Source organism: Cololabis saira, chromosome 21, assembly GCF_033807715.1.
Source record: "Cololabis saira isolate AMF1-May2022 chromosome 21, fColSai1.1, whole genome shotgun sequence".
In the NCBI taxonomy this organism is placed as follows: Eukaryota; Metazoa; Chordata; class Actinopteri; order Beloniformes; family Belonidae; genus Cololabis; species Cololabis saira.
Window position 1 is genome coordinate 20,841,799 of NC_084607.1, and position 12,888 is coordinate 20,854,686.

General features: G+C 38.4%; 2 protein-coding genes across 2 annotated transcripts; both read right to left on the bottom strand.

Annotated features, from left to right (window-relative positions):
• Window positions 1–1,945: 1,945 nt before the first annotated feature.
• On the bottom strand, window positions 1,946–3,427 carry LOC133422052 (methionine-R-sulfoxide reductase B1-A-like). The gene is made up of 4 exons (XM_061711940.1): window positions 3,246–3,427; window positions 3,025–3,167; window positions 2,790–2,904; window positions 1,946–2,717 (listed from the first exon to the last, which is right to left on the bottom strand). Exons 1-4 carry the CDS (start codon window positions 3,307–3,309, stop codon window positions 2,701–2,703), a joined length of 339 nt encoding a protein of 112 aa, XP_061567924.1. The 5' UTR covers window positions 3,310–3,427; the 3' UTR covers window positions 1,946–2,700.
• Window positions 3,428–5,186: 1,759 nt separating this feature from the next.
• On the bottom strand, window positions 5,187–7,412 carry LOC133421716 (methionine-R-sulfoxide reductase B1-A-like). The gene is made up of 4 exons (XM_061711449.1): window positions 7,297–7,412; window positions 6,081–6,223; window positions 5,731–5,845; window positions 5,187–5,620 (listed from the first exon to the last, which is right to left on the bottom strand). The coding sequence occupies exons 1-4, from the start codon at window positions 7,349–7,351 to the stop codon at window positions 5,601–5,603; spliced, it is 333 nt and encodes a 110-aa protein (XP_061567433.1). The 5' UTR covers window positions 7,352–7,412; the 3' UTR covers window positions 5,187–5,600.
• Between the last annotated feature and the right edge of the window lie 5,476 nt (window positions 7,413–12,888).

Genomic DNA, 12,888 nt, shown 5'->3' on the forward strand with positions numbered 1-12,888 from the left:
CTCATGTGGCTGGCAAACTCACATATTGCCGCTATTAGTCTCTGATGAAAGGAAATTTCTGTATTTTTGTTTCGGTCACGCATTAAGGAGTTTTAGTCCTGTTACAAAGTGATCACAGCTTCTGCAGTGACTGAAGCACTGGTTGACAGATGTTTCTTGTGAATACCTCGATGAACTTGGATATAATGTCATGGCGTGTGGAAGCGTGATAGGACGTTTCTTTCTGTGGGTAAAAACAGAAGCAGGTGCAGATTCCGTAAACATCCCAATTTAAGCTACGGGCTCATATATGGTTCGATTAAAACAAGATGTCCTGTGCATGAGTCAGTGGCACACACATATGTTTAGTGAAACCTTGAGGCCTGGCCTGTGGGACTGGGGAAGACTTTGGAGTAGTGGTTTGATGTAATTAAGGGCTCCATTTGCTTACGAGCAGGATGAGCCCTAGAGGTCAGGGGAAGAGTGATTCTATCAGAGGATTACCACTTCCTCCTTCCTGTTTGCTTCCTCTTGGCCATACAGCTGCAGTCCCATGCCAGCCGGGGAGACTGCCCTCGTAGATAGCGAATGCAAATTACAGCCCTGTGTTTCAAGCAACATCCTCTTCCTCTCTCTTCATCCCTCAACCGCACATCTGGTTTATCTTTTTGTTGAAGTCTTTCTGTTGTAGAGGATGCCACTTTTCTCCTCTCAAGCCCTCTCTTTCCCACTCACAAAGTCCCAAAGGAACGTCTGTGTGCGCTGCAGTTGGCAGCGTTGCACAGAGTACATATTTGATGTCTTAGTTCTTAATTACTGAACACATGGGTTGAGGAGAGTATAGAGGCAACTCTGGGGCTGGAGCTGACAGTTAGATGGATGAAAAGACTTTAGAAAAAACACTCACATTTTTTTTTTTTTAAGGAGCATAATCACTCCATGAGAGTATGTTTGCCACAGCTGCTCCCTCCAAAGTGAATTGAGGAGTTCTGATCAGACTTTACAGCCAAAAACATCATATAAACTGTGCAAAATAGTCTTTGCTCTCTACGAATGTTTGCACTTCCTTTCTTAATCCTCCGACTGACACGGATGCTTTCATCTGCCCCTCAGATCTTGCAGCCTTTGAAACGAGCACCTCCGCACCTGCTCATCCCAGACACTTAAACAGCATGAAAGCCACTGAGTGTGCCCCCTCATCCACGCTTTGTTTGAAATTCCAGCACTCCAACAACCAAGAGGCACAGTTTACCAAGACGTACGGAAAAATTCTGTCAAAGAGCAAACGATTCCCTCACACCTGGGCTGAAGTGAGCTAATCTGCACTGCTTTCCTTTATACCTGGCTATGCCACTACAATACCAGTTTATTTTGTTCACTGTTTCTCTCTCAATAGTTTATGCCATTTTAGACAGAAAAATCTCAAAACAAAATGAACAATGACAATGAACTGCAAGAAAAAGGAGAGAACATAAAGCGATGCGTGGTGAAGTATCTTTAGATTGTAGATGATAATAGAATTGAATTATCTATATATTTAATTTTGAAGGAACATTATTATCAATTTCGGATCAGTTGCCTGTTGGTTTTGTAACAAATGTATGTCTCCACTTATATATGACACTACATGTGCAGGGTTTCAGGTGTATTAACACACAATGAACTCTCATAAACAGTGCAATGGTGGCCATCAAAGCATGTAATATGATACAGATACGTCTTGACTATATGGCACTAGCATGAGTTACATATTCCAGCAGCCATTCCAAGTACTTAGTGAAATTCTCTTGGTTACTGAATATATTCAATTATTCCCAATTGATATGTTCACTATTGAAATTCTTATTGCAAAGAATACATTTTTTTCTTCTTTCTGTCTTTTTTTCTTGATTTGTTACCTTGTTGAAATTATAGGATGAGACTGATACTTAGTTAAGGTGCATTCACACTTTTATTTTGATGTCACGGACAAAAGCAGAAAATGAAGCATTTAATTTCGTTTGGTAACAGAAAGTCCTCTTCACATAGTTTTTTCAACAAAGGACGGGCCAAAAGGCAAAAAAGAAGAAATGTGGGAAAATCAACACTCCAGATTGGTGATTCACTAAAAATCCTAAAAATATGTATATGTAACATTATAAATCAAATCAATGCTTGATGTAGTGCTTTTAACAGGAACATTTCTTTATACATCTGAGAGATTTCAGCATCATGATGTGATCCCAGAGCCTCTTGTGGCTGCAGAGAGTGTCTGACTCCGGTTTTCTGCTTGGACTCATTGTTGGGCTGCCGAATTGATCTGGGTTCTTGGACCAGTCCACTCTCTAATGGTGGGAAGTTATAGATATGAATCCAAACTTGTCTGAGTATTATAATCAACAAAAGCAAAAGATGTCTGCAGAGCACCATCAACTGTTGGAAGTATGTAATGACATGACTAAGGAAAGATCTGCAGTGGGTATAACACGCTCACCAGCACATTTTAACAGATGTGTGTGTAACTATTAAATAGACAAGTTAGACACTAAAGTGTGCAGCAGAGTTTTCTATGTCCCTGTTACTTAAAAAGCTGTTTATGCATGACTCCTGAAACTGCTGTCCGGTATATCCACTATTCATCAGCACTCAGGAACTCCGTAGCTTTATCCCAGAGCACTTCATCCACTGTGGAGACACCTCCACCTGCAGGAAACCGTCTTCTCCTTCACAGCTCACCTGTTTTTATCCACTGACCTCTTCTGCAAAGAGAAAATATGTAATCTCACTGACCGAGTGAGATAAAAGTTAAACAAGAAACCATATAGACTCACTTTTGGGGATAAATGTCAATGAGCTGCTGAAGATTCAAAAGCGTGACAGCCCTTCTTTAGGTCCGTCACATAAGAACTCGTGGCCTAGTCCATTCCCACACTTCCCACAGCAAACCTGAGGGATTTACATTCAGAATGCTGGAATAAACCCAGTTGATTGCTGACTGGTTGTTTAGTCCAGTTTGGATCATTGAAACAACCCTCCAGCTGAGCTAGTGCTGCGGAGGGGGTCTACCTTTATTGGCCCCCATGCCTCGGGGTGTTTAGAGACGCTGTCCTCGTGGATGGTCTCTGAGAAGGCCGGCCACGGGGTAGAGTGCTCAAACTTTGAAGTGCTGGAGAATAACTCATGGCCACACTCGGAGCATACATATATACCTGTAAACAGGAAGGCACTCACGGACTTTTACTGTATCAGGTATTTGTCCTTCACATGCTGCTTCATGCTTCACTCACCAGGCTTGAAGTGATTTTTATAACACTCTCCCCCAGAAAAGGAGCAATAAGACATTTCGTCCATGTCTCAATTTCTTCAAACCCGAAACTTTTTTTCCAATTAGTCGAGAAATATTTGTTACAAACTGACATCTAGCTTGCGCTGGTACAAGCCAGCGCGTCCAGATCGGTCCAGATCAGATCAGGCGTCAGCAGCCTGTTGCTCTTGTGTAACACATGAGCTCGTCGGTTTCCACCTAGTGGCCGTTTCGAGGAACTGTTGATGCAATTCTAATTATAGCTCAAATTTTTTTATTAACTCATTTATTTATCTTACAGTGGATAAAAAAAGTTGACACACGTTCCTCAAATTATAGTTGTTTTTTTAAATATATGAAAGTGCTCAATGCTTTTATTGTACTATCAACTAATTTTTGTGAATAAGTATATTTATGTTTTGGCTGTTTTTTTTTAACAGAGGACATAAGTTTTTGTGCCACAATATCTTGAGATGAAGCTACTCATTTCCCCATCCATTTAAAAAAATGTCCCTGGCCCAGCTGGAAAGAACTAGCCTCAAAGCATAATACTACTCCCATCATGCTTCACTGTCGGCGTGGCGTTCCTTTGATGATATTCTGTATTGGCTTTGCAACAAGCATACCTTTCAGAATTAAAACGTTGCCAAAAAGTACAACCTTTATCTTGCCAGATTATGACCCATTACCCCACATGGTTTGGGGTGAACAAATGAATCTGTTGACATAATTCAAACGGGCAGGCTTATTCCTTTTTATTATGAACAGCTTCCATCATTCTATGCTACCTCACTGCCTAGACTTTGCAGAGTACAGGTGATGAAACTCACACGCAAGAATTGGCCAGTACCTGCCAGAAACACCTGTAGCTCCTTCAGTGTTGTTGTTGGTCTCTTGGCATCCACACCGATAAGTCTTCTTCTAATCCTTTCAACAACTTTGGAGGGTCACTGTGATCTTTGTAAAGTGTCAGTGCTATATTCTTTTTTTTTCTCCTTTTAGTTATGTTCCCAATTATTATGTTTTTTGTTTTCTCTGGATTTTTGTTTGCTGGAAGATCGACAAATATAACAAGTCTGATATTTCTGTTGTTGATATTTCTATCTTTACATTTTTAAAACCTGCAATTTCATACATGTATGTAGACTTTTTATATCCTCTGTACTATAGTTTACACATCTGATAAAACATATATCACCTAATATGTAATATATATTAGCAACAATAGACACCTTACATAACAGAACATTTTGAATGATTTAAAAGTTGTTATATTTTAGAATTTTGCTCAAAAATTCAGAACAATCCAGAACAAATTACATAATTTCCTAAGAAGTACGCTACTGATGATTCACAATTACAGCAAACCAATATATGATGGACTAAGAATCAAATAAAAGACTAAACAAACTAATAAAAGAATACGAACTGTGCTGATGATTGTTCTACAGCTTCTGGACCAATTGTGTGAAGAACTTTCCCTAAGTTGCTAAACATAAAGAAAACCCTACCGTCCTCTACACAATCCAGAAATTAAACAACAAAGCAGTTTGCTGGTTTGCAGCAGTAGACACAAGTACAGGAGATCATTTCTGACCAAAATTCATTCCAATTCAATGTTATGTATATAGCGTCTACAATAGTTTTACAAAGTCTCTTTGTTGTTCTCATTATTAATTCCTGATTATTTATACTCCAAACGATTAATTTCCCTTCTGACATTAAAAAAGTACCACCAAGATTTAGTTAGCTAAAATATGTTTTAAAATATGTTTATTTGACTTATTTACACACTGTTGATTTATTTCAATTTACATTAAACTTTTCAAAACTGATGTACCTTTTCATTTAATAAAAATAATGTGCATAGCTACCTTTCTTCCATCATTCAGCATATTGACGACTGCTGGTTATTTTATTAAAAAAAAAAAATAATAATAACATTGAGTTATCTCAAAATGATTTTTCTACTCTAAAAACAAGTTATACAAACTGGTTCCTTCTAAAATGCTCATGCATGTCACGCTGTAACTGAAATAGTCGCTCAGATAGCTAAAAAAATCTTGATAAGTTTACTTGCCTCCTGCAATAAATTGATTTCTATCAATCAGTGTAAAAGTGGTGTGATCATTGAGGTAAAATTAGTTGCTGGTTTGTGGTGATTGCATAATAAAAGATGGTGCACCAGTCCTCCATCCTTGCTGTCCAGCTAAGACACCGTACATCAGAGCCCTGGTCCTCCCAGACTGGGCTTTGTCTCAGAACTCTTCATCGACTGTCCACGCCTCCAGTAGCACAGAGGACCCTCTAATCCTGCAGCACTTCTTCACTGCTCACTTTACTGTCCATCAACCTTATCTGTGGGTAGGGAACAAAAACAAGAAGGATTAGTTTCCCTTAAACAAGCGGTTCAACATTACCAGTCTTACTGATAGGAATTGCAACCTTGTAATGTAATCAGATTGTACCTTTAGGGATGAACTTCAGTGAGCTGCTGAATATTCAGAAACGTGACTGCCCTTTGGATGGACCGTCATTCACAAACTCATGGCCCAGTCCATTTCCACATTTCCCACACCGTACCTAAAACAATATAACATGTATAGGTTCTAGAAACAAGTCTCTTACAGGAATGAGTTTAGTATAATTCCTCAGTAATACAGAGGAGTGGATATGACTACCATTCATCTGTTTACACTCGCTACAGAGCTATAAGATTGTACTGCAGGAGGAGAACAGGATGAAGCATTCTTACAACCAGCATTCTTTGAAGAACTCAATAAAGGAGCAATTTAAATCTCTGTATTCCTGATGTTACCTTGTAAGCTCCAGGTCTTTCCTTGTGTTTGGACACACTGTCTTCATGGATGGTTTCTGTGAAGGCAGGCCAGGGAGAGGAGTGCTCATACTTGGAGAGGCTGGCGAACAGATGGTGATCGCACTGGGAACAGGCATAAATGCCTGGCAGGACAATGAAAGATGGATGTATGAATCAACTATTTCATCATTGTACAATCGTAGATGGTAACACTGGTATTGTTTTCTTTATAAAGCCATCTTGTGTGACTTGCCCCCTTATTTGTGTTCTCTCTTGGTTCCTAAAGTCAACACCAAAAGCTGTAGTCTCAGGCACGATAGATTGATAATGTATACTATTCCTCGTACGCGGACTGTATTTGGGGAAAGGGCCTTCAAAGCATTTGCACCCTCGTCCTGGTATAAATTACAGTCATCTTAAATTGGATCATCTCCCAAGTTTGGTAGATTTTAAAGCTAGGATCAAGGTATATCTGACTACTGAATGCACATGTTCTTTTATCGAACATTGAGTGATTATACTGTAGTGATGTGTAGTCTGTTTTGTTGATGTTGTTCAATGTTGTTCAATGTGTAACTGATGTGGACCTATTGTGCTGCCTTCTTGGCCAGGACCCCCTTGCAAAAGAGATTTTAATCGCAATGGGATTATTCCTGGTTAAATAAAGGTTAAATAAAAATTTAAAAAAATCCCTTCTGAAGTAAACATTCACTAATCTTATAATATTGATATTCTTTTAATTTCAACAGCTGTGATCGTGTAGGTCAGTTGGCCAGGTTTACATTTAGAAAGATTTGATCATTATCTTGTAAATTGTAAAAAAAAAAAAAATAAATAAAAAATACACATACATACATTCATATATATATAGAATTATGTTGCAGTTGAAAGCATTTACGAGTGTTTTTGTTGATAAAAGCGAAACTGCAACTCCATAGTTTTGTAACAACGTTGTTGTGTAACCTGCGCGCTTGTTACAAAACTTTACACGCCAACAATGCTTTGTATTAACTCTGTATTAATAATTGCAATTTGTATTATTGTCACCACATGTACAATGTAAACTTTCCTTAAATATTTCCTTTTGAGTAACTTTAAAAGTAACTTCTTGATATTTGACGATTAGCAAACAGTAGCTAGCACGTCTATCATCAACCATCCCCTCTTTAGAAAGAAACATAAATATCATCATAAATAGTAAAAATAATCACGATACCTTGTTTAAAATGGTCTTTGAAAACCTCTCCGCCGAAAAAAGAGCAAAAAGACATTTTGCTCAACCTGCGCTCAGTCCTACAGCCAAAAAGACCGATATAAACAATAACACTTCCGGTTTCAGTCAGACCTTCAGAATAAAAGTATGACGTTGCAGTTGAAAGCATAGGTGAAAGTATAAAGTTTATTCACCGGTTTTAAGATAAGAAGGATTACTGAAAAGCGTACTGACAAAATAACTATCAATATAAAATGAAATTATCTTCATGAGATCTCATACAAAGAAAACATAAGACTATTAAACGGACATCCTTGAAAAAGCCATCTCCTTATTCCGCGTTCTCTTTCGTTATATCGTTACACTTTTAGTCACATGTAATTTGTTAGGATTCTATGAAATTGTTTAAAGGTTTGAAGAGTTTTTCCATAAGATTATGCACTGGTGGTTTTTCGCTATTTGCAGGGTCAACTCCTGTTTTATGACTAGGCTGTTAAAATAGTTCAGAATGATATTTATTTTTCGTTAGGTGAAGACAATGAATAGAAACAGATGTTTTAACATTGATAGGTCTCATCCGTTATCTGGGTTGACATTTCCATCAGGAAGCAATAAACAGGTATATACGGCTGAAGGTCTGACATGTTTGGCAGATGGGGTTTACGTACAAAGAACATCTCCCTTTTTAGTATAAATACGACTGGATCGATGACCACCATGTGCAATTCTCTCCTACCTATGTGGTTTGAGAAAAGTGTACCTACAGCTGGAAAACATTGTGCATGATCAAATAAAAGCTTGTATTAACGTTGGATTCTGTTTACTGGTCTTCTTATGGTGTACCAGAGAAATGAACATGCAGATCTTTCAATTTGTTGATTGAAAAGAAATGCAAACTAAAAGAAAAGTACATTAAAAGAAATTCGTGATCATGACAGTTGAGCCATTTTTTTATCGTTCTTGTGACATGATACAGCAAAATATGTGAGTTACAGATGAGGTCAGAAAAATCTAAACATATTTAAGTTGTGCCTATTCCTGAGAACCACTTCCCTGACACTTACTACATGTACAAATATAAGCACTACCGCAGAACTCATGATGGCACAGCTTAGCCAAAGATTCATGCAAAGGTACGACTGGGATAACACAGCACATAACACCAAGATGCTACAAAAACCCTTCCAATCCGGTTTCCGCCGCAATCACAGCACTGAAACAGCCCTGGTTAAAATCACTAACGACCTCCTCCGTGCAGCTGACTCTGGCCTACTCACCATCCTCATCCTCCTGGACCTCAGCGCAGCTTTCGACACAATTTCTCACCCAATACTCCTGGGCCGCCTGGCTGGCATTGGGATCACTGGTGTTGCACTCTCCTGGCTTTCATCTTACCTCACTGACCGTCAACAGTTTGTCCAACTACAGAACCATAAATCCGGGTGCACGGGTGTCACAATGGGTGTCCCCCAGGGGTCAGTACTGGGTCCACTTCTCTTCACCATCTACCTCCTACCCCTAGGTTCAATTCTCCGTCACCATGGGGTCCATTTTCACACTTACGCCGATGACACTCAGATATATATCTCCTCCAACCCCACCGCTGCCATTCCTCCCGCTTCCCTCACCACCTGCCTACACGACATCAATACCTGGATGAGCAATAACTTCCTAAAACTCAACGGCAATAAAACTGAGGCTCTTCTCATCGGCTCCAAATCCACCCTCACCAAGTCACAACCCTCTCCCGCCCCTCCCATCATCATCGACGGCTTCCCGGTACCCTTTTCCCCCCACGTCAAGAGCCTCGGCGTCATTCTGGACAATACACTCTCATTTGCACCTCACATCCACAACATCACCCGGACTGCATTCTTCCACCTCCGCAACATCTCCAGACTTCGTCCAGCACTGTCCCAATCCAGCACCGAAATTCTGGTCCACTCATTCGTCACATCCCGTATCGATTACTGTAATGCTCTCCTCACTGGCCTCCCAACCAAACTCACCAACAAACTACAACTCATTCAGAACTCGGCCGCCCGGATCATCACCCGCATCAAGTCATCTGACCACATCACCCCCGTCCTTATCCAACTCCACTGGCTCCCAGTCCAATACCGCATCATTTACAAAAACCTCCTCCTCACCCACAAAGCCCTTCACAACCTAGCCCCCACCTACCTCTGTGACCTACTGAAAGAATACACCCCCTCCCGTACCCTCCGCTCAACCTCTGCTGGACTTCTTTTCACTCCCACCTCACACCTTAGCAGCATGGGTGCCCGAGCTTTTAGTTGCACGGCACCCAGACTCTGGAACTCCCTCCCCCCATACATAAGACAAATAGACTCCATCACCACATTCAAAACGCAACTCAAGACTCACCTGTTTAAACTTGCCCATTCACTTTGACCGGTCACCACACACTACTTCCCACCATACTGTTGCGTTATCTGTACTGTTGCTCCTCGGTTGTCTATTGTATGTATTGTGTATGTGTGTATGTATTATAATTTCTATTGTATTTCTATTGTATTTCCAGTATTTTATTGTTTTTGTTTTTATTCTGTAAGGTGACCTTGGGTGACTTGAAAGGCGCCGCTAAATAAAATGAATTATTATTATTATTATTATTATTATTATTATTATTATTATTATTATTATTATTATTATTATTATTATTATTATTATTATTATTATTATTATTATTATTATTATTATTATTATTAAAAGAGTAACAGGGATAGTATGCAAAAACATCTATGAAAGACCAAAGATGCTGAGGTACTTCCAGATTCAGGCTGATAAAATTGTGATGGTTAACCAACCAGACACTGACAGTCCACAATCTCCAGAAGAAAGCAGCCTTAATAGGTATAGCAAGCCCAATATATGGCAACATCAAGAGATGGATCATAAGAAGCTTGCAAAATGCCAAGAGTTGAAAGAAGAAACAGAAACGACGCAAAAAAGATCACCTCAAAAAAGATGCCAGAAGCAGTTGAGAATGTTACTCCCAAACTGGGAGAATGGCTCCAGCAGATTCTAGCAACAACAATAGAAATCTTAAAAACAGTTAAGAACTCAAGCTCCCTGAAGACTGACTAGCAACAGAGGATTGACGGGGAAGTTGTCATTACAGTAAGTTACTCTTTTTATTACTCTTACAGTCATGTGAGTCATCTTTTGTATCTTCTGTATCACACACACTAGGTTTTAGTGAAAGACGTTGCTTACTATTAGCGACTTTATTTTGAAAAACTCAAACCAGACATGAAACTGAGGTTTAAAGTTTTTTTTGTTTTTTTTCTGTTTTGTTGTTAAAAATTTTGTTTATTGAATTTTACACAGCACTTCATCATTTAAGACAGTGCTGCATCAGGGACTTGAATAGCAAGTAGCCATATTCGACTGATGTTTGGACCAACTTTGCAAAAATAAATAAATAAAAGATTTTTTATATCAATTAATACTGGCAGCATTTGTTGTTATGTTGCAGAGCCCTGCCTGACCCTGATATGAGGATTTGTTGCTGCAGAATTAATTGGTATTAACTAAAATCTGTCTGCGTATCTGTTAACAAGTACTTTGGTGTGTGTGGTTGTATTACGTATACAGCTTGTTTGATTATGTTGCATCTAATTTACTTGCATGCCAGATTTCTAAACGCTATGACACTGTGTGTTATAAAGAGCTGTGTTATATTTTATTAACAGAAGAGCTGTGAAACATCAGTCTGTTTCCCTGATATCTCTTAAGGACGATCCAAGTTCAAGTAAATGAGTTCAAATGTGATTGAGGTCATTGCAAGAGTAAGTAGTATTATTGCTGGATATATTTAAATCCTTTACATTCTGGATACTTAAAATCTATATGTTCGCAATAATTAAAGATAGTTACTCTATAACACATTGTTTATGTAATGTAATGGCAGATAAGTAGACTTTAACCAATTTCTTACTGGGTTTACCTGATAAATAATATTTATCAGACTATATATGTATTAAATATATAGGCTTGATGAAGAATTTCTATTAAAAGGAGGGTTTCAAATCTACCAAACCTCTTCCAAATCTAATGAAGAGATTTCTACCAAGAATGTTATTAAGATTTTGAACCATTTTGACTATAATACTATACTATAATAATACTATACTATAATAACCCACAGTCATGAGCAGAGAACTGCTTTCTCCAGATTGATTAAGAACAATTTCATAGTATGGACGGCATGGACAAATCAATTTCAGCAGTTCTACCGGTTTAGCGACTGAAAAAGTTTTTTCCAGTAGGAGGCAGCAAACACTGCCAGACTGTTATAGCAACTTGTCTTGCACTTGATATTGTTTATGCAGATGTCACAGCTGTGCTATAAAGCTGTACACGCTGCAGCAGCACTATGACTCGCTCCAGTTTCTAATGTAAAATTAAGCACTGGTAGGGGATTCATTAGAGACTTGTACCAAGAAAGTGGTTATGCCTTTTAGAGCAAGATTACCTGGATAACTAGATTAAACTAGTGTGGTCTTGTTTATTCAAAAAAAATATATAAAGATTTGTGTTATTCTCTACTGTATACATAGTTGAATGAATAAGACCTCAAAAGTCTAGTGAGAATATCTAGTGGTGTGCAAAAGTCTTGGGCTAGACTTGGTCTATTATCAGTCTTTTAAAGACTGCATCTGTGCATCCTTGTGATGGAGGTTTACTTTTGTACCACGGTACCACAATACTCATTTTGTTCTGAACACTTTTCAACCTATGTTGAAAAAGAGATTCAGTTTTTCTACAGCCAATGAAGATCATAACTAATTAAAGGTAGGGTAAGTGATCTACACCCTACCTTTTTTTTTCAAATTTTGTTTCGCATATCAATAGACATGATTGTTATATTGGAGGTCATAATGGAAAGATAGCTAAACAGGAACTTCCTTTTATTTTCTGTATTATCCCCTCTAGGACACACAGAAAGCCAACATTTCCTCTTCTAATACTTTACTCTCTTTTCTGCCATCCATGGACCTACTCTGCCCTCTAGAGACTGACACAATTGTGATGTCGTTAAAAAATTGCTAACTCTTAATCAATCTAAATATTTTATTATCACTGCCTTTTTTGACAAAGAGACTGAAAATTAATTGTGAATGGTCAATTAAACATTTATAAAACAACAAGACTTGGGGTCCATAATATTTCATTTTCACTTGCTTCTGCATTACTCTGATACACCCAGAAGTCCATTCATTCCTGCAAAACTCCTCCTTACTATGGGTTTTCTTTAAAGCTTAATGCTTCATTTCCATTTGCTTTACTTCAGTCCACATTAAAAACAGACAGTGGCCCCGGTGTTCAAAGCAAGGAAGTACTGTTCCTTATGAAAGGGTTGACTCGATACTAACGATGCTTAAATTGATAAAACCAACCCTGTCGCCATGGGATAGAAATGCATTGTGTAGTTTCCATCTAACAGCCTATACAATTTTACTACACTGACAAAGAAGTTCATTTTTTAAAAGCCTACCGTATAAGTTATTTGTGCTGTGCTAATTTGTAGTTTATACTTAAACACCATATATCCACTGCACTCATTTT